The 22,330-nt window shown below is 35.9% G+C and overlaps 1 protein-coding gene across 11 annotated transcripts in view; it reads left to right on the top strand.

The window, feature by feature from the left end:
• Positions 1–22,330, top strand: part of UTRN (utrophin) — a 501,139-nt gene that overhangs the window by 397,800 nt on the left and 81,009 nt on the right. For all 11 annotated transcript variants that reach the window (XM_057739402.1, XM_057739404.1, XM_057739406.1 and 8 more), the window contains 3 exons: positions 4,359–4,505; positions 6,920–6,998; positions 10,099–10,159. In XM_057739402.1, the coding sequence (XP_057595385.1) occupies positions 4,359–4,505; positions 6,920–6,998; positions 10,099–10,159 (287 nt within the window). The remainder of the gene's footprint in view (positions 1–4,358; positions 4,506–6,919; positions 6,999–10,098; positions 10,160–22,330) is intronic.

A 22,330-nucleotide genomic window follows, 5' to 3' on the forward strand; every position in this document is an offset into this window, starting at 1 on the left:
ATTATTATTATGTCCATTTTACAAATGATGACACTGCAGATATTGCTCAAGCCCACATAGCTAGTAAGTGGTGGAGTTTTCATGATTTCTTTCTTGCTCTTCTCTTTCATTGTAGAGACCTCATTCATAATAATGTAATTAAGCTCAACTTTGATCAGCTATTTGAATTTGAATCTTTAAAGGTTACATATTACATTTCAACAAAAAAATTTTATTACTAAAAGTATTGGGGTCTGCTATCTTTCATTGTAAATATACGTTTCCAGTGACCCTATGCATTAAGTAGGCTTCTTCCTATAACTATAGTATCCAAAAAACTTTCCATAATTGAGTTTGAGTTAAAATAACAAAATAAAACCTTTTAGGATAGGTTCTTTGGAAGCGGCACACTTCTTGTATTTTAAAAGGTGATTTTTAAACACTGAAAATCTTTAAGCCAATGGTTTTCAAAAAGTATGTTCTGTTGGTTTGGAGCAAGCATTTACCCATTTGAATTTGAAAGCATCCGTTTTTAATACAGGATGATTAGTGCTGAGGGAAAAATGAAATTACACCTGGCCTAAAAATTTGGGAGTTGTTAATCCCATTTGCTTGAAGAAATTACTCATCTCTGCATCCAAATCCTTCTGTTTAAATTTCTGCTTACGTGGGAAAGCTAGGGAAAATACAATTAATATTTAAGACAAAGTAATAAACTATGGATTAAAATATTTTAACATCTTATTAGGAAAAAAGAAAATAAAACTCAAGTCTCTTTAAACCAAGTAAAATGGATTCAAAGTCCAGGGTGTTTTACGTGTACTCTAAAGTATACCCCAATGCCAATGAAACTACAGGCAGGTGAAAATAAGTTCTAATTATTGCTAAATATTATTAAATATGCCAAAGCAACTGGAAAACAAAATCTTTTAGGGTAATCAAATAATTTTAACTTCGTAAAATTATCCTTAATCATTCTTATGTGCAGAATACACACCTCTGACAGGAGAAGGGCTGCCAGTCAGCACCTTTAACACTAGCAGATGTTTCTGTTTTTATAGCAAAGAAAACCCACATAGATTTTTATTCTCCTATAGGAAAGGGCAGCCAAAACATGAGAAATTGGTTCTTTATACCAGAACACACAACAGATCTGAAACCATTTTAAAATTTGCTTTATTTCAGAAAGCCCCTTAATTTGGAGCTCCTAAAAACCAAAAGATAAACTTTCCTAATAGAAAGATTCCTCGTTACCATAAAACACTGGACCACAAAAACAAAATTAAACCTAAAATGCATTATTTGTCTAAGACCTTTTAATGTTTTTACCTGTGGCTTGTAAGAGAGAAGCATTATTTTTATTGAGGGAAAAAAAATGTTTCTTCTATAAGATTTTAAAAAATCTGTCAAAGTTATTTTTAAAAAACTTTCACCATCTTTTGAAATAAAACTGGTTATTATTTAAAATTATATACATCTGAGAATGTTTTCAGGCATTTCATTTTTAATCTTTAATGCCTTCAAAGTATAAACATATTGATTTTAAAAGCTGGTTATTAGTGTACGATGTAAAAATTACAACTGAATAAACCTTGAAAGATTTGAGTTCTGTAATTATTCTCAAACTGAATCTGAGGGAACTCAGGTCCTTTCAAAGTCCAGACTGAAAAATTCTCTTTTCCCGCTCCTCTCTCTGTCCCATGCTTCTATACTGATTATTAATTCTTTAGATCTATAATGTCTCTATTATCATAAATCTGCTTTTCGCATTGAACTGTACTTGTGAATCTGTTTATTTATACACATTGTCATCCATGAAAGGTCAACATCTGCAGTCATGGAGAAAAACTGTCACAGCTCTGAACTCCTTCCATGCTGCAGCAATTTTCACATCTTCATGGACTTCCCTTCTTCTATCTGATTTTGAATTTTTTTTTTTTTTGCTTTATGCTATATTACAGAGTAATTTATCTAACCCCACAACCTCAGTCATCATTTATTTACAGCTGAATCCCAAATGTCCATCTCCAGGCCTGACTTTGAAATGCTGGTGTTTTCAGAATTCTGACCATATTTCTGTGCATTGATTTCCATGCTCACTGTTTCAGGTGTCATTTACACAGCTATCTCCAAAGTCCATATCTTTCACTCTGTCTCTGGGCTCCAGGTGTGTTCTTCTGGCTCTCCAGCTTGATCTTCTTCATGTAGTTTTTGGCCGTGTTTAAGAATTTTGAAATACTAAAACATGGTCTCAGGTTTACCTAAAATTAACTTTCTTTTTAAAAATAAGGTTATATTCTTAATATTATTTTGATATTTACCAACCACGATGATTATTTTTAGCCTTTACTTGTTATAAAAGGTGGAACTGGGAAGTGGTTAAAGAGGTTTTCTTTTTATAAGCATAAGGAGGAAGTCAAATTAATATTGTAGTGTTTTAATAAAACATTATAGCCTTCAAAGCACTTTGATACCTATTATTCATTAGTTAAACTTGGAGTGATGAAAGAGGAGAAGAAAGGGGGCTCATAGACATATGCCTTGTCTCTTTAGGGGTGGAGATTGTAGAAATGATGAAACTTTAGAGCTGATGCTAATAGTATGTTCACAACACCTAATACTTATAGTTTGGTACATGATTAACTCTAATTTTTAAAAATTTATTTATTTATGCATTGACTGCTTTGGGTCTTCTTTGCTGCGTGTGGGCTTTCTCTAGTGGTGGAGAGTGGGGGCTACTCTTCGTTGCGGTGCATGGGCTTCTCATTGTGGTGCATGGGCTTCTCATTGTGTTGGCTTCTCTTGTTGCGGAGCACAGACTCTAGGCACGTGGGCTTCAGTAGTTGTGGCACAAGGGCTCGGTAGCTGTGGCTCACGGACTCTAGAGCACAGGCTCTTTAGCTGTGGCGCACGGGCTTAGCTGCTCCACGGCCTGTGGGATCTTCCCGGACCAGGGCTCGAACCCGTGTCCCCTGCATTGGCAGGCAGATTCTTAGCCACTAGCACCACCAGGAAAGCCCCTAACTCTTAATTTTTGACACACCAAAGAATTAAAAATATGCTGCTCTCTTTTAATATTCTAACTCTCTTCCCAGTTCTTTATTGGCTTAATCTTGCCTCAAATACCATGTTTTAAGCCTTCATCGTTAGAAATGACCTCTGCCCCTCTTGTATTGCAAACCTTGTGCTGAGTACTGGAGGATGTCCATTCTCTAGAAGCTTCCATTCTATGAGGGGTGGGGGAAGACATTCAAATATGAATGCTTGCAATATCAAGAACTAAGAGCTCTGATAAGAAATGTTTAAAATCTATAGCAAGTGGTTCATATGGCACTAAACAGTCAAGAATGTCCCCCACCATAAAACCTGATTTGTGTGTCCAGAGATGTGCAGGTTGGAAATCCTGGCTGGGTTGGAGATGGCAGCTAGAATACTGGGGAGCGCCTGGGTGGGGCCTCCAGGCAGAACTGGGGAGGGAAAGACCTCTGAGAAATCTTCCCAAAGGGTGGGGCACCCCAGTGAGTCTTTTATGGATGGGATCTAAGCAAAGACTTTGTGGAAAAAAGGATACATGAACACAGAAGGGGTTGGAATTATGTAGAGAAAGGAGAAAACAGTGTTTTGATTATTTTGTTGTTTGTTCTCATAGGACATATCACTGTCATTGACCCCAAATATTTTTTGTTTTATTTTCCCCTCTTCATATACACCCCTTCAACGCCCACCTATACCAGCTCTCTTAGTGTGCCCAGAACTGTCATCTGTCAGTTCTAAGCTTCATTTACCTCTTTTCTGATAGACCCTGATCTTCTTGTCCTACCTCTAACCGCAAAGAGAGGTCATAAATGACTTTGAAAAAGCTAAACCTTACCTCTCGAGTGTATAATAGCCATGGATTTTGTGGTTAGGAAAGCTTTTTTTCCCCTAGCCACTTTCAAACTTAATTTTCAATGAAAACAATTCAAACCAAGTTGTTGCATCAGGTGAAAAAATATTAAAGTATCCATATTAAAAAAGGAACTATGAAAGAAAATTAAAGATAAAATCAAGACTAGAAATTAGTAAAATGGATAATAATGGCAAAAATTTTCCAGACTAAATTGCACATAATGAAAAACTTGAAGGAAATACTTAATCATTTAAATGAGTTTGCATTATAATTTTTCTCTTCATGCATCTGTTTAGATTCTCCGGCTTGTAAAGGGTGATTCTTTGGCCAGTGGTCCTGGTTGCTTAAGACCTGAATTGAGTCAGCTGTTGTTGAGTGGGCAGCTATAGTTGATGGCCTTTTAGCTGATCTTTTTTTTTTAATGAAATATGGAATACTAGGTTTTGTTATATTCTTTCCTGATGACATTTTTCTTGTCCTTTTCTTCCAGGCATTTAGAGAAGAAATTGCACCAATCAACTTAAAAGTTAAAACAGTGAATGATTTATCCAGTCAGCTGTCTCCACTTGACCTGCACCCATCTCTAAAGATGTCTCGCCAGCTAGATGACCTTAATATGCGATGGAAACTTTTGCAGGTATCAGCTGATTCCTCTTCATAATGCAGGCTTACACTTTGGTTTTTAAGCCCTACCTCTCTGTTCTACCACCCGCGATCCTTTTCTTTCTGTGACAGTAGCCTGTGACGACGACAGTTGTCTTTCAGTATCTTGAGCCTAAAGGCCTCATTTCTTTATGAATATAGATTTTGAGGTAATTTTGTGATGTTCTCTTCATATGATATGTGTGGAAAATTGCAAAAGGTCAGATAAATCACAGTAGTTGAAACCTATGGTAGGTCACAGAAACAATTTTTCCATAATGCCTCATAAAGAGTCTTTTTTTTTTTAACTTTAATCATGTATTTTTTTTTTTCCTTTTGAAAAGTTAAGAAAGTCTCCATCCTTCTTCTTCCTCTGCCTGCTATTTAGGCATCTTGCTTATTTTTTCCAGCTAGCACACTTTACTGTAGTGGGTTTACCTTCAGCTTTTAGATCTTAGCTGCTCTAATGCAGTTGTTTTAATGATTAGCTCTAACTTGTGCATCCCAGCTTTAAAAAAGCCAAAGCCTCTTGAGTGTTAATAAGTATCAGCATTTGCAAGTCACCACATGTGCCAGTCAGTAGTTTTTGGCTCAATCTTTGTGGTACTTTGTCACATTTAGTGGCCAGTTTCTAGGAGTCATAATAATCATTTCTTCCCCCTGAAAAGTACTGGGATAGTTTAAGTGCAAGATTGAAAAAATAATTCTTACTAATCTTCCTCTATATTTTGGACCTAAAATGATGTGATATTTAACAAGATAAATATGCAATTTTGAGGTAGCACATAAAATAATTTTATTTTAAAGGTGTAATATTTTATAGCATGATAGGTCCTGAATTAATTCAAATGTTGAACCACCCAATGGTTTACATTTTCTTCATGAAATTGAAGAGGTAATAAATGAGCGTATAGTATTATACAGTCTTTTCTCTCTTTGAAAAGAATATTGATAATCTGGGATCAATAAAGCGGGATCTGTTAAACTCATATATGACTTTCTAGTGAATAGAACACAGAAGCATTTGATTTGTACTCCTTATTTCTTCTGCCCCATTTCTCTGATTCATTGCCTTCATGTAGGTATTGCTGTGGTCCATCTTCATTCGCTTCTCACTCTGCTTCTGTTATTACCATCTGCAAAGATTGGAAGTCAGGGAATACGTTATGTGTGAAAAAGGATGTGTATTCTTTCATCCTGATCTCTGAGCCTGATAACCTCTAGAGCTCAGATGTTAGTTGATTGAATGAGAAGCACAGTTTATGCTGGCAGACAATGGTGTTAAATTTCAAGAGCAGCATCTTGTGTTCTCCTCCGGAATGTAAAAGTGTGGCGTTTGAATGCTTTTTGGCCATAACAAAGTACCTGCTAATGTCATTTAAATAGCTAACCAGGAGAAACTAGACGTGCCTAGTGAGCCAGAGACACACGTTCCATTTAAAGGCGGCTGAAAATAAGATTGGCAATCTAAGCGGAACACCTGACTGGCACTACTAGACAAAGACCAGGAAAAGGAAATGGAAATGTCAGTAGGCTGAGTGCAATTGTTATTGATTTGCAGTTAGTGTCTCAGGGTACCAACTCTGCATTTTCAAAATGTAAAGAACTAAGAATGTGGATAAACAAACATATAGAGTACCTGTATGTTATTCAGCTGGTATACACTTGAATACTCCCCAGTCAAGATGATGGATACGAACTTGAAGGAATATAAGACATTCCATGTTCATGTGTCCTTTCACTCTCCGTCTATATCTATCTACCTAGATCTGTCTGTCTGTCTGTGTTTCTATCTGTCTGTCTATCTACCTGTCTGTGTATTTTTATCATCATCATCTGTCTATTCATCTATCTGTTTTTCCCCTTGGAATATTTTAGACTTCTTTTTCATTTGTTCCCTATAGCCCTTTTTACCGTCTTCCTTACAAAAGAGAGATGAGTAGCCGCTGACCCCATGGCCACATCCTGACTTCAGATGCTTTAGAGTGTTACTGCTTTTGAGTAAAGTGTAGAATAACAGTCAAGACATAGTTTCTGGCATCTATGGGCTGGGTATGAATACTACAATTGCCACATACTAACTTTATGTCCTTGGACACCTCTTTGTTATCTCCATATCTTCATACGTTAAACAATGATAATAATGAGTACTACTTACCCAATATGATTTTTGTGAGGGTTAAAAGAATTAATTCATATAAATTACTTAGAAGAGTGCCTGGCATTATTAACTGTTACTTGATGTCAGAAGGAGTCTATTTTCCTACCAATACTTTGATTCCAGACACAGAGAAGTCTGTACTAGCAATCATATCTTGGACAGTAGCATCATTTTATAATACTTAAATCAAGGATATTATTAAGGTTATTGTTTTGAGATAAAATTATTTCTTGTGTGTGTATGTGCAGGTTTCTGTGGACGATCGCCTTAAACAGCTTCAGGAAGCCCATAGAGATTTTGGACCATCCTCTCAGCATTTTCTCTCTAGTAAGTGTCAGTAAACTTGACTGATCTCATTAATTGAATGATTCAGTACATTTTTTCACTCTCACTCAAGAAACAATATTCTTTGCTGTAAATATATTTACTTTATTAAATGAATATATGAAAGAAGATATCAACATCAATGACAATATTGTTTATTGGTTATTGTTTCTATAATCTGGTCATGGTAAGTCTTTGAAGTGAAGCCAAATTAATTCATCTTTAGCTAGGGTTTTTCTCTGGACCATCTGTTATAGTAACTAATATAGTATCATATCATTGCTTTGCCATATGCAAAGATTATGAACTTTTTCACAATGAAGACATCATTTTTCTATTTTAAGTTTTTAAATTAATTTACCTCCTTAAAATGTACATATTAGTTTAAAATGCACCTGGAGCCTTAGAAACTAAAAAAAAAAATTACTCCCCACAAATCTTTGAGAAGATTTTGGTTTATTTGGCCCACTGTGATCATACTTAGCTTTTCTTCTAGTTAAGTATTGCAGATTTAGCCAAACCACATATGTAGATTTTTATGCAATAGCCTTCAACTGAAATTTTTTATTTTATGGACTGTTCATGAGACCTTAAATAAGTAATTTGAGCTCCTACTTTATCACTCACTGCTAAGGAAACCAGAGAATGTAGGATTCAGTCACCCAGACTGAGATTCAAATATTAATTCTGCCTTTTACCAGGCCTGTGAATCCCTGAAAGTTAATTTCTTTACCTTAGAATTACTATAATAACACTTATTTCCTCTGATTGCCTTGAGATTTAAATAAGAAAACCATATCAAGTTACACAAAACACCTAGCTCAGTTCTTAGCACAAATGCTTTCACTAAATGTTGATTTCTTTCCTTCTCTCCTGCAAACATATATAAGCAAGCACTTCATTTAATTCAATTTAAGTGAAGGTTGAAACTCAATGCAAAGCTTATTTTCCCAGTTATGGGAAATACAATTCTTTGTATCTATAGTCATTGAGAAAAGTGAAGTAATAATACTGTGTTTTCTAATGAAATTGCTTACATTTATATTTTCTCTTAATCTTTGTCATGGTCTGTAATATGCTTTACCTCAATTCAAGGTCAGGCTTTTCTTACTCTCACAATTTCAAGAATCCTGACCAGTCATTTCCTGACTTTCCTGTCCTATGCCTCTTTAGTGCTCAAGCTAGCTCTCCCTAGTGTGTTTCTCTTTCTGTGTCTCTGTCTCTGTCTCTCTCTCCCCCACCCTCCTTCACCCTGCCACCCCCCCCCCCCATACCTGTTTCACACACCTGAGCTCTTAGGTAGCCTATCTTTGAGTGATATTTAGTCCTGCCTGGAATATATTGTCTACCTGGGTGCCAGGTTACATTTCCAAAGTTTGGATACTATTGTTGATGAAGTAAATAGGTTTGCAGAATACTCATTAGGTATGAATTACTCCAGATTGCTTACACTTAATTTTATAGAAATGTAAAGCTATATGCTAAGACCAAATTAAAGAGAAATTTCACAAATAATTGAGACTCTATAGTTCTAAAGCATATATATTTATTAGCACCAAAGAAACTGAACACTTTCACCTAGCAACCCTTCTTTCATAATAAAAATCAAACTGTTGTTCTTTAGGAAATGAAGCAGTGTAAAAATTGTGAAACTCAAGCACATTGCCTTTCATAACCTAGTAGTGACAGTCCAAGGAGGTCAAAGTTATTCAAATCAAAATGATTATTAAAATGAATGGAGAAGTGTAAACAAAATCCCAATTAATAAATTTAATAGTTGTTATCCATTGCTGCTTGGAATCTTTGGCTTTATTATATTTCTTGGATTTTAGCCATGATTATAAAAGGAGCCTGTTAAGTTAGGCACAAAATAAAAACTGACCTATTAACCTGGTGCCAATGCTGAAACGAGGTTGGCTCTAATGAGAAATTTAATATACCTAGTTCCACATTTTCATCCCCCTTTTCTACTTTCATGGCTGTCGTTAGAGAAGGGAATGCTCATACTTTATAAAGAATTGTTGAATAGAAATATTGCTGAACTAGTGGTCAGAATTCCTGAAATCACATCTGGGCTCAGCCATTTATTTATTGGGCAAGTAACTTCACCTCTAATATTTAGTTCCTCATTGTTGGCTTCCTTATCAATAGATATATTTGAAAATGCTTTGCAAAGTTTAGAATGCTACATATTAGTGAGATAGTATTATGAGATCATATTTAGGGAAAAAAAACATTGGTGACAACTGGTTATATGAGAATCTAGTGATACTTGCAAAGTTTTATTTGAATTTGCTTGTTTATTAGTTCATTTGCCAAAATTCCTTAATAGTTCTAGATGCACATATATAATTCTTCTCAAATAAATCTTAAAATAATTGGTTTAATATAGGGCAAGAATATTTTTATAAATAAGGAGTAAATGGAATTGTAAAAAATTAGTACCTCAGTAAAACAAAACATAAAATCTCAATCGTAGTGATGGCTAGTGGAAAGTAGGGAACTGTATTTTCTGTGCATTTCAAATGAAAGTAAGTATTTGGAACTCTTCTATATAGATAATTGCCTTGGTTCTTTACAACCCTTTGGCTATGTTTATTTTAATTTTACCTTTTTAAAATTCATATAATTGAGTTTCTTGAAATGCCATTTGTCCTAAATAGTTATTCCTGTGACTGTGAAGCAAAGTAAAGAGTGTTATTAGTGATCTGGAAAATGCAGTCTTAAGAAATCTAGTTTACAATCTGGATATACTAGGTAAAACTAATTTTGGTTTTAGCTTAATCAAAGTATATACAGAGCACAGTTTCCAGGTAGCACTAAATTTTAATTTTTGATTGTTGTAAACAAAAGTTGATTTTTAAAAATGTTTCTATCAACAAGGTTCAATTAGAGTTGGCATTAGAAATTGAGACTGTATTGTTTTCTCCCTTGTGTCAAATGAATCTTTAAAGCCACTCTTTGTTTGGCCTAGCCGATTTCACAATTATAGGAATCCAGCAGTTCTCACTGAATTTGCTATAAAATGTGTTCAGTTGTTTGCATTAAGGCGTAAGGCTTTTGGGTTAGCAGTGTTTCCAATAACCTCCCTTTGTTTCTTCAGCTTCAGTCCAGCTGCCATGGCAAAGATCCATTTCACATAATAAAGTGCCCTATTACATCAAGTAAGTTGATTTTAATTCTCCTTTATGATACCAAGAAAATGACGTTATGTTGATAACTTAAGAGGCTTTCCCCATGTAACTTTAAAAAGTAGATTTCAGTCCTATTATATGAAGAAAATTATATGTCTATATGTTTATATAGCTATAAAGATATGTATTTAATATTTGAAAGAAATTAGTTTAAAAATCAGAATGATATTTGTAATTCATTAAATGAGGCTGTAGGTATATTTAGCTGATATTTCTATAAAGCAGATATTTCTATAAAGCAGATATTTCTATAAAGCAGATATTAAATATTTGGGGAAAAAGACAAAATTCCTATGTATTCTTGATGTAATGATGTTTCTCAAACTGTACTAATTCTAAGACATTTTTGTATCTCCCAGAAAAATTGATTGAAAAAGTACTTGTACTCTTCTCATTTTAATCCACCAAAAAGAAACAGTGGGTTTTATCATTAAAAAGTTCAATATTTTCAAGTTTTTTAGACTTATGGAAATTATCTGCAACATTAGGCTTATTATCCTGCATTTTTGTTGTCAACTGGACAGTTTCTCCTTTTTTACACAGTAAATTTCTCCTTATTATGTAACATTTTATACATTGTGTATAATTTCACAAGGTCTGCATAGGATTTGATCCATGGCTTAGTCTGTGTATTGTCATTGGACAGAATGATAAAATTCATCTTCTGAAATCCCTTGAGATGTAAATTATTGATTTACAATGTGATGAAGGTGATAAGAGTTGCGGTTGGATCTATTTTATGTATAAGGTGAACAGTGGCCTCGTTATGAAAAAGATGTTCACTGTTATCAGGAGTCTGCTGTGTCTCAGATTAGTCCTGTGACCTTCTGCAAGTCAGATGAAGATCTCTGGGCCAAGTTTCCTTTATATCCTTCCTAAAAGAGTATGTGGTATCTCCAAAATCCATGCCAACGCTAATAACCTACTCTTCCAGTATCCCTCTTTGTGTGTGAAATCAAAATGTTTAGAAATAGTATTTTCCTATGAAGGTTTTACTGTGGTCTGAAATATTTAAAAAAATAAATAATTTTGCCATAATACATAACAAATATAATAAGCAATATCTGTTACGCTGTCTTAAGAGAATTATGCTTTTATCAGTTTATAATCTACCATGTACTGAGTTGTGATAAATTTAGGTATAAGGTAGAAAAGCAGTGGATTGATATCAAATTCATGCAGGCATCAAGGACAGGCAATCTGAGGCTCGGCAAATTGACGTCTTTATTAAGAAAAGATGAGATCGTCTGACCCAAATTTAAAACATTTTAATTTATATTCCACATGATAGTAATAAGCATAATAATATTTATAGTATTAGAGAATTTTAATTTGCTGGGTGAATATCGATTTGAATTGAATATTACAGGTTTTGGTATAATCTGATGTACTACAGAAGGTAGAATCTGGCCATAGAAAGATGCCCACATCCTGACTCCTAGATGTGAATGGGTTAGGCTATATGAAGATGGAGACGGGGGCATGAGCCAGGGAAGGCTGGCAGCCTCTAGAAGCTGGGAAAGGAAAGGAAAAGGAAGTGTTCTTGGAACCTCCAGAAAGAAACACAGCCCTGCAAACCTAGATTTTAGCTCAGGAAGACATTTATTTTATGGTAATATGTTACAGCAACAATAGAAAACTAATATATGTATTATACAAAATCTAGAAGTCCATGCAAGTTAATCAAATTAATTAATTTACTGAATTGACCTAGACTTCTGTATCATCTGATTTTTAAAAAATGTAAATTGGATTCAGGAGGCATATTTTTGTTTTTACTAGATTAAGGAAATATTAAATCTGGGAATTTTCTGGTGGTCCAGTGCTTAGGATTCCTTGCTTTCAACTGTGGAGGGTGCAGGTTCTATCCGATTGGGGAACTAAGATCCCACAAGCTGTGTGGTGAGGCCAAAAGGAGAAGAACAGAAAATTTTAAATCTGTTGCTAGATTATGTTTATGCAATGGTTACCTATTTGATTTGACACTTTAAAAAATCCATCCTTCATTTCAGCACTGCTATTAAAAGGAATTTTTATATGTCCAGGTCAGTTATATGTGACTGAGAATTACATTGTCTAAGTTAGAATTTCACTAATTCAATATTTTTATAATTTTGAAAAGATCCAGCAGAATTGTACTCTTGCTCAGTCTACAAGTTCTTATAGGACATACAGGTAGAGTGAAAGCTGGTTTATCTGGCATCTTATTGGCTAGAGTGCTATAACCAGCATTTCAAAATATATGTAGTGCATTGATGGCCAATATTTTTAATGTGACCTATAGGATTGTAGCATCCTGAAATATTTTCAGCATTATTAGCAAAAGTTTGGATTTTCTCAAATATTTCAAAATTTTAATGTTGAATGTCTTAGGATTTCCAAATATTTGGAGATCTGCCCATGTATGTAGAGTGAATTCTCATTTTTAGGAAACTTATTTAACCAGATTCTTTCATTACTTGCTCTATTGTGTAACCTAACAGTTTATTTCCTCATTAAGAAGGTATATCAATCACTAGAGATAAGGTTATACAGGCCAGTATTTCCAGATGAAAAATCATTATGAAAACAAAATTTAATTCCCAAACAAATTAATAAGCAAGTAAATGATGAGTGAAAAGGCTTTTAATATGCACTTCCCTTTGCATGGCTGCACAAGTAGGTGGAAGAAAAATGTTAGAAACAAATTTTGCATGATTGTCATGCAACTAGAGTTTCCAGGAGCATATTAGGATGTATCAATTTGGCCAACAAGAAAATAATCTTCAGGTAGAAATATTAGATATTCTCCATACTTAAGTATACAGTTTTATATACACTAATGCCAGAATATAGCAAGAAAGTTGGCAGAGAATGGAAAGGACAAATTGTTTTTATTTTGTATTTTAATTTTAGGTTAGTTAAAACATACTGGGATGGCTCCCCAATGCATTTCTTTCTCTTTAGGTAATTCCTTATTAGTATTTTGAGGCGTTCTGCCATGGTTCCATGACTCAATTGTTTCTAGAAAATGACAGAATATAGATCTGAACTGTAAGACTCTATGTAGTATAAATCCCTCTATGTTAATATCTTAAGTTGAAACTCATATCTTTAAATGATATTTGCTGCTTCTAAGGTAGACTTTTCAAAGCTGATCTAAATTGTTTTTCTTTTCTAGTACAATCCAATGACAGCTCATTGTTCTATCAATTTAAGAAAATTTGAAATGGCTCTTGCTGCCTTCACAATGCACAAAAATCTACTGTAAAAGCAGGATCTCCTTCTCTGTGAATTTTTGGTCATGTGTTGCGCCGTTTATACAAGTTGTTCATTTCCTCAACCAAAAGTTAACATCCAGGGAGTTTCAGGTGTAAAGAGAATGGTAAATAAAAGCCTTGGTTGAATTTTCTTAATATGTCATATTAATCATGTAAAACTCATTGCTTCTCTTTTTGATCCAGAAATAATAATAACAACAACAACAGCCATGGTGGGTGATAATAAGGATTATTATAATAAATTATACATTTCAAATATTCATTTGCCAGCCGCTGTGCTAATCCTGTGCATGGGTTATCTCTTTTAATTCTCACAGTAGGCCAGTGACATGTAGATACCATCATTACCCCCATTTACAGGCAACACTTAGGTAATAAGTGCACACATAGCTTTCTTGAGATCACACAGCCAGGAAATATAAGAGCTGGCATTCAAACCAGGGACTGACTCAAGTGTCTGAACTTGTGACCACTATGCACTTACTGCCTCTTGTTCTCTGTATTAGAGGAGGTAGAGAAATTTTTAGTCACATGGAAAATTTGGGTGGGATAAAGGATTATATTTAGGAAAGTGCAGTCAGATGGAGAAAATATGAGCAAACATCCTTTCTTTCATACTCTAGACTGGTTACCATTAATTGTGCACCTGCTATGTGCCAGCAGTTAAGTACAGAACTGTCCAAGAGCAAGGCTGTGCTCTCTCCAGCGCTGCACACTGCCATTTCTATAGGATTCTCTATAAGCTAAGTCCTGTAGACCTAATATATGATTTAGGAAAGTTCACACTGTGGTCTGATAATGGACAAAGGTGCTTTTCTGTAGATAGCAAATGTCATTCTCCACAGTCCTGCCAGTGGGATCATGACAGGAATTCTGAGATGGGGGAGCAAACTGGCCCTCCTCTACCTTTGCTCTTTCACAGGGTCTGGAGCTTTCTGGCATTGAGGAGATTTCCATCTGTGAGGAGCATGGCCAACAAAACTCACTTGTAGGTCCCCCGGGGCTTTTAGCATAGGTGTTGCTCTACCTTATTCAGCCTGTTAGTAAACTGTTCTGTTTCATACAATTTAGTAAGGGATAGTTAGGAAATATGGTTTTCCTTTCTCCCTCTACAGTGTCTTCTCTAAACCCCAAGTGCGTGATTTTGTCTTGGTACAAATGATGCTTCTTCTCTTGTGATGGCTTCACACTCACAGTTCAATGGTTGTATAGCTTTGTTTTTCCCACTAGAATCTGAAGTACAAAGCTGAATTCTTTATAATGCAGTCACATACACCCAGCTTTAACATGAACATTTTAGTCATCTCTGATTATATAGATCATACCTATCACATTCTTTACAACTGACATTCCTCAATATTACAGTGTATCAACCAGAATAAACTAATCTGTATCTACAGATACCACTACCTTGCAGGCTCTGCCTTGTTCTAACTCCGCCTTATGAATAGGTCTAAATCAAGATTTTCCTCAATTTATTACATCTCTTTTATGCTTTCCTTTTCTGTCCTTGTGTTCATTATGGATAATCCCGCAGTACCGTTTTACTGTTTTAGACACCTTTCTCGCCTCCCAAGGGCACCCTCTACTGCCCTTAACCATCAATTGCTAGAAAAAAAAAATGAAGTTTATAGTTGTAAATGAAATCTTGGAGAACAAGTAGTTGTTCTTTATAGCAGTCATGCAATTTATTTGCATAAACTGTATATACTTGTCTCATTATGTATGTACAGTCTAAGGGAGAGAATTAATGCTTATTTCTTTTAGAGGAATTGCGAACCCTGCTTAGATGATGTAGGTGAAATATTTCTTCCCTAAATAAGAGCAGAGAGGAGTGGCAGCAATGGGAAATTCAAATATCCAGCCTCACTGGAAAATCAGAGCTAAGAAATAAGTATAACAACACCAAGAAAGAAATTAACATAAAGCGTTTTTTCTTTAAAGGTTAAGGAAGCTCATTCCAAAACAAAACAATTCAATAACAAAGATATTTCTAACAAAGAAAGATAAATGTAGTTCTCTCTGAAAAGCTTCCTATAGCAGCCTTCATCTATCTCCTTCTCCTTAATCAAGATGGGAGAGGGCATCCTTTTGGTTCTAGAATTTTAAGTGGAGAAGTCTTGGGACACACTTTGAGTCTCTTTCCAGAAATGGGGCTTGTGTTTTTGGTTTTAATGATAAAGAAATAAATGAAATAGAAATATAAGAGAATATACTGGAGAGAGTGTTTTTCCAGGAAATGGTCTGTGACTTTATTTTTATTGAAAATAAATATTTAAAACTCATTGGGCCAACTCTGCTGATGAGGAAGTAAGAACAAAATTGCTTTATGAAAGAATGTAAGCATCTTGGGATCACTAAACCTCCCCCAGACTTGGAGGCAGAATCAGACAAACGAGCATACCTTGACTAACTAGAAAACTAAACAGCAGACCACCTGCCGTGCCGCAGCCCCAAACGGGCAACTGCTAGAGTATCCACCAGTGTCCCGGTTTGTTGAAATATAGGTGGAGTTGACATTGCTTTGAAATATGTTGACTAGTTCAGGACTTAAGAAGATATCATCTCACCTGCCATCATCTATACGTTGCTGGTGCCAGAGTTGTTATAACCGTGAAGTGGAATTTTGGCTTGGAATCTTCTAGATTACTCAGCTTCATTGACTTATAACAGCATCATCAGTCTTACTATACAGTTTGATTTTTAGAGTCAATTTATGCAATTAGTAAAGGTCTACCATCTGGTACAGGAAGGGTCACTGAGGGGCCATTAAGGGAAGGAGAAAAAAAAGGTATCTGTACTTGAATTTGTAATGGTTAAATTTTTTAAATAGTCATTACAATTAGCAACAGTACAGAAGTAATAATGTGAAAATTGTGAACTAAATAGAATGCCTTTTTCTGTACCAATTATAAACTGAAATGATACAGTAAAAGAGTCAATACAACTCTATAGAAAAAATTAGAATTAATTTCTCATTTAAAAAATACATGTGAAAGAGATAAAGTACTTCAATTAAAAAAAACTAAATGATATAAATTCGGCTTTGAAGAACAAACCTTAAGGATACAGTGATAAACTGAACTCTGATGAGAACATAATCCTGGGTTTAACACCCCGAGGCAGCGGCATACAGGGCTCCCCAGGGCCAATGCAGCAGCAGAAGACCTACAGGAGTGTTGGTTGATGGTCTGATTCTCCCTAGTTTGAGGGCTTAGAGAGACAGTAGGGTAGATTTGGGTGTGGTTGGGGCTTCCTCTGAGTTCTGGGCCCAAGTAGAGATATTACCAGAGAAGAGGCTCCCCTGCGTTTCTTGTTTGAGGTACCAGACAATCTTCCAGTGCCTTCAAAATAACTGTTACCTGAATCTGCCTTCACACCCAGGCACATCCATTTTGGTCATTAATTCTACTACTTTACTTAAAAACAAACACAAACAATCCTTGTCTTATTGTTCTATCATCCATGCCTGGGGTATTGACACTTGTATTTTGGGGTGTGCTGTAGCCTCTGTTTCTGTATAGCCCTTTTCATGCTTGTGTCTTTGAGCCTACTCCTACATGTGGAATAATTTTAAGTGCATTGTTAAAAAATGAAACTCAACTGAGTAAATGTAAAGATCTAATTGGCTTTATTCAACAATTTATGAGTTGACAGCATCCCATTCAGTAAATAGAAAGGAGCTTCAAGGAACTGGACAAAATAGAAAGCTTTTATAGAAACTGGGGGAAGGTGGAGGGGCTGATAACAAGGAAGTTATTAGCAAAAGAAAAAAAAGGATTGGTTCAGGCCAGGTCATCTTCTTTTGTGGGGAAGGGAATGGAAGTCTCCTCATATAGATTCCCTCACTGGTGCTGACAGGACATTCCAGACTGATTGGTTTATTCCACCCCTGGGAGAGACTAGAACTTCATTGAGGTTAAGTATTAAGTCTTGGTGGTGTTTAGCACAAGGCACTCCATTTGGGGCTTGTTGTTTCTTTTTAACTGCATTTTATAATTGAATCCAACAGATGTGGAATTATCCATTGTTGACAGTTTAGTCTTCCTGTCTTGTGCCTTCATCATGACATATAATGGCATTTTTGTAAGGAAGACTCTGTGCTTTTACTACATCCATTGTCAAGTGGGATCATATATCTTGTTTGGGTTTTGAACAGAGGGTTTTCTTTTTTTTCTTGAAATGTTGACATTCAAACTTTGTTTTCCCTTTGATTTATTCTTATGTTTCCAAAAGTATAATCTTGGATATTCTGCCTTTAAAATGCCTAGAGAATGGTAGAAAGTGTTTGTGAGGGTTCAAGAAATTATATATAACCTGAGGAATATATGTTTCCCTTCACACAGTATCCTCATCTGCTGCCCCTGTCCCCTTCCCAGCGGCCCCTCAACCTGTCACACACGTAAGCACACACAAACACACAAGCACAGCCACAGAGCAAGAAGCAACGTTACTTATAGGAGTGTTCCATATTCTTCACATATTCTGCAAATATTCATGCATGATGAAACCAAGATTAAGGGGATTATAAATTCCAAAATGTCACCTCAGATCTTTAAAAAGATATTACTCACATAAATGACATCACATCAGGTTGCCAAAATGTGTTTTCAGTCTTTATGTTTTAGTCACCTGATGCAACTTTGATTACTTGGGAGCCCTGCTTGATTCCTAGATATAACTTGTTTAAGTAGAGGCAAAGAGGGTGTTTGAAGAGCCTACGTTTTGCCTGTGTCAGCTTCATTCTGGAGATTCTATTTTATTACATAGCACCTCTCAGCTTCTACTACACTATATAACTTACTTATGAAGCTTACTGTCACTTCCCTATTTCTCCCCACTTGTGAGGAGAAGTCTAGTGAGCTGAAGACAGAAAAGCAGGCATTCCACTTGACAACATGGAGTTCATTGATAATTTTGACAGTTTGGGTGGAGGAGTGAGGTTAGAAACCAAATAGAAGTGGGTTGAGTCCTGAATGGGACATGAGGATGTGGACTGTTCATTTGAGAATTTTGTCTGTAAAGAAGAGAAAAGGGGTGCTAGCTAGCAGGAAAGGCAGATTCAAGATAGGGGTGGTGTGCGTGTGTGTGCGTGTGTGTGTGTGTGTGTGTGAGAGAGAGAGAGAGAGGGAGGGAGGAGGGAGGGAGGGAGATTAAGGATGGCAGACCTTTCAACATTTGCATTCTGAGACTAGTCTTATTGAGAGGGGTTGATTAACAGCACAAGAGTTGTTCAGAAATCTTTGGGAAGAATTGCCTTTGATAGGAGAGGGAATCACTCCTCATTTTAAAAAGTGAGGGAAAGAGGGGGGTAAGAACACAGTCTGGAAGATGGAGGGAAGTTTATTGATTTAGTGGTGGGAAGATGAAGGAATTCTAGTCTTATGGTTTTTAGTTTTTTCAATGAAGTGTGAGATCAAGTTAAATGATACTAAGGAAGGCCGTGAAACTTACTTAGGTTTGAAGAGATGGTGGTAGTAAAGTGTTGTCTTGGGAAGCATGTTTATTAGGGAATGTAGTGCATTTGCCAGCACTTGGACATTTGAGGTTTGAAGTCAAATATTTAAAGTAAAATCAGGCTGTCTGTTGAGTGATTTTCTCCAGCTGTATTCATGCACAGCTGCTCTGGTCCAGAGAAGGCAAGTAATTGAGCTGATCCATACTTCAGTTTGCCAGGAATGAAAGAAACAAGGGAGTCATGTTTGTAATGATTATAATGATGGACCTCAGACTCAAATTTAGACAGATTCATCAGAAATATTTTAAACCTCAATCGTGCAAGTATACTTCCATATTAAGTACTCAGGCTTACAATCAGACCATCTGGGTTCAAATTCCATTTCTACTATTTATTGTGACTGAGCAGGTTATCTAAGTTTGTAAAGTAGGGATAATATTGGCACCGACCTCATAGAATTATTATTTGAATTTGAGTTTACACATAGACAGAGTTTAGAAGAGTCCTCATACAAACTGAGCACTCAGATAATAGACTCTTACTGTAATTAATATTATACATTCTCACCTAGTGCGTTATCTTTCATTATGTACAGAAAAGAAGAAATATTTCTCTCTGTGATTGTCTTATCCAGAGCATCATACCTATTTTTTTCCTCACATTTGTATTTTCAATTAACTCACTCGCCTATGATTTTTTTCTCTTGTACACCTTTATAATTAAAATTGGAATGGAATGATAAATGGCAAAGCCCACAAAACCCAGTTTCAAACATAAAATTGGATAGATAAGTAACAAGTAAGTGTATTTGGCTAAGTGTCAGTTTTTGGATAACCAGGATCCCATCTCATTATCTTTTTTTTTTAATTAATTAATTAATTTATTATTATCATTCTTTTTATTTTTATTTATTTATTTATTTTTGGCTGTGTTGGGTCTTCGTTGCTGCACGTGGACTTTCTGTAGTTGCATAGATTGGGGGCTACTCTTTGTTGTGGTGCGTGGGCTTCCCATTACAGTGGCTTCTCTTGTTGCAGAGCACGGGCTCTAGGCACACGGGCTTCAGTAGTTGCGGAGCGTGGGCCTATCAGTTGTGGCTCACGGGCTCTAGAGCACAGACTCGGTAGTTGTGGTGCATGGGCATAGTTGCTGCACAGTGTGTGGGATCTTCCCGAACCAGGGATTGAACCCGTGTCCCCTGCATTGGCAGGTGGATTCTTAACCACTGTGCTACCAGGGAAGCCCCCATCTCACCATCTTTTAATGGAAAAAATGAGACCACTCTAATGAAAACAAAAGGGTTTAAAGAGTATCTTCCCTAGAGCAGTCTTTGCCCAGGCATCAGTATCTTATCAACATTACGTGTAAATTGCTGTTGGTTCATTGTCTTATACTGGGCATGGTTGTGACACAACATTTTTTTGAGTTCTATTCATTGGTGTACAATCTTATTTGTGTTTAACTTTCTGTGACTTGTGAGAATACATTGTGAATAATAATAGGTAGAAGCATATTCTACTTATTAATCTTACTGATTTAATATTTCATCGAAGTCCATAAACTATTGGGTCATGTGTTATCCCAACTGGGACACTTAAGAGGACAGGGGCACTTTAATAATTAGGACTGTCCTGGGTATTGAAGGATAATTTTAAAAATTGGGTAATGGAGATCTAATGTACAACACAGTGATTTATAAACATCAGTACTGTATGATAAACTTCAAAGTTGCTGAGAGACTAGACCTTAAATGTTCTTTTTTTTTTTTAATTTTATTTATTATTTTTTGGGGGGTACACCAAGTTCAATTGTCTGTTTTTATACACAATCCCCGTATTCCCTCCCTTCCTTGACTCCCCCCCCCTCAAGTCCCCCCCACCCTCCCCTTAAATGTTCTTACTACAAAAAAAAGAAATCATGATTGTGTGGTATGATAGAGGTGTTAGCTCAATGCTACTGTGGTAATCATATTGCGATATACAAATATATCAAACCAGCATGTTGTACACCTTAAACATACACAATGTTATATGCCAACTGTATTTCAGTCAAAACATAAAAATTTTAAAAATTTAAATAAATAAAATTTAAACTAGGTAAAATTTTGACTTGTACAAATATAAAAAGAGCATGTGTCAAAGATTTCATTCAACTCACCAATAAAAAGGGAATGGATAAGAAGTTATAACAGGTTCCAAGGAGAGTACCAAGGACTAGTCTTTATAGTCAAGCAAGAGATGCTGAAATGAATTAACAATGGATGCAAAGCTGACAAACTGGTCAGTATCCATCAGGACAATAATCAATTGCACTCGAGTGGACACAATCTGCATTTCTGTGGACAAAAAATCATTTGCATTACTATTAGTTTTCTTCATTTTGCAGAGTTTAAAATAGCTCAGAGATAATCTCAGCTACACAGTTGTATCACTTACTAATTTCTGGCCCACATCAAAGGCTTCACCATTTTTCCCCACGCAAGCAAAACTGGTCTGGCTGGGTACCCTAGTTAGTTATATGTCACATATTCTCTCTGTTGTTTGCCTTGTGTTATTTGGGCTCAACTCCTCCTAATTGCTGCTTTGTTAGATTTTTAATTTTTCGTTTTATTCTTGGACAGATTCCTCCGTCTGTTCCCTCTTACAAAGAGGATCTTTAATAACAAATTACAACTTTATTTTATAGTTTATCAAGCTGTACAATGTTAAGTTCTAGTCCTCTTTCATATTTTAGATTGGCCAGAACATAAACTGTTGTTATTTTGGGGGGAGGAAAGTGCCACTTTGACTCTGCTTTGGTTGCCTCCTCTGGGGGGACCCAGGAGGAGCTGAGCAATCTGCAGCTGTTCAAACAGGTTGAGGCTTTGGATTGAGTGTGGATTTTGCTTTAAAACCCTCCCCCCACTTAAAAGAAGAAAGAAAGAAAGAGAATCCAACCGCCAACTGCATCTACTCCTTTTTTTTTTAACTGTTGTTTGGTAAGCTGCACTTATACTTTTGTAACCAGAGGCTGTGTTTATTTTCAGTGTTGGCAGTTCTGCCTAATGAATCAACTGGTATTGAATTCACCAAGGGAGGTGCTGTGTCCCTCCCTGCATCTGTTTGCCAAATGTGTGTGTTCCCTCGGCTCCTAGTGGTGGTTTCACTAAAAAGAGCCATTAGCAAGTGGGTATTCTCATTGAATTCTCATTCCTGTCTGACTGCTTGGTGGTATTTTTCCCTTGTGGTTCCATAGAAGTTGTTTGCCAAAGCGCCACACTTGTGATTCTAGAGAAAGTGTACTTATGTTTGTTGTTTAAGTATAAAGTCTGGCTCTGCATTACTCATAGTTTTAGTTTGGTTCGTGAGCCTTGGTTTGGTCCTTCACGATGGCATGTCTGTCTCTGAGCGGTAGTGTTGCCATGGGGATTGAAAGGACTCCAAA

This window comes from Hippopotamus amphibius, chromosome 6 (assembly GCF_030028045.1).
Source record: "Hippopotamus amphibius kiboko isolate mHipAmp2 chromosome 6, mHipAmp2.hap2, whole genome shotgun sequence".
In the NCBI taxonomy this organism is placed as follows: Eukaryota; Metazoa; Chordata; class Mammalia; order Artiodactyla; family Hippopotamidae; genus Hippopotamus; species Hippopotamus amphibius.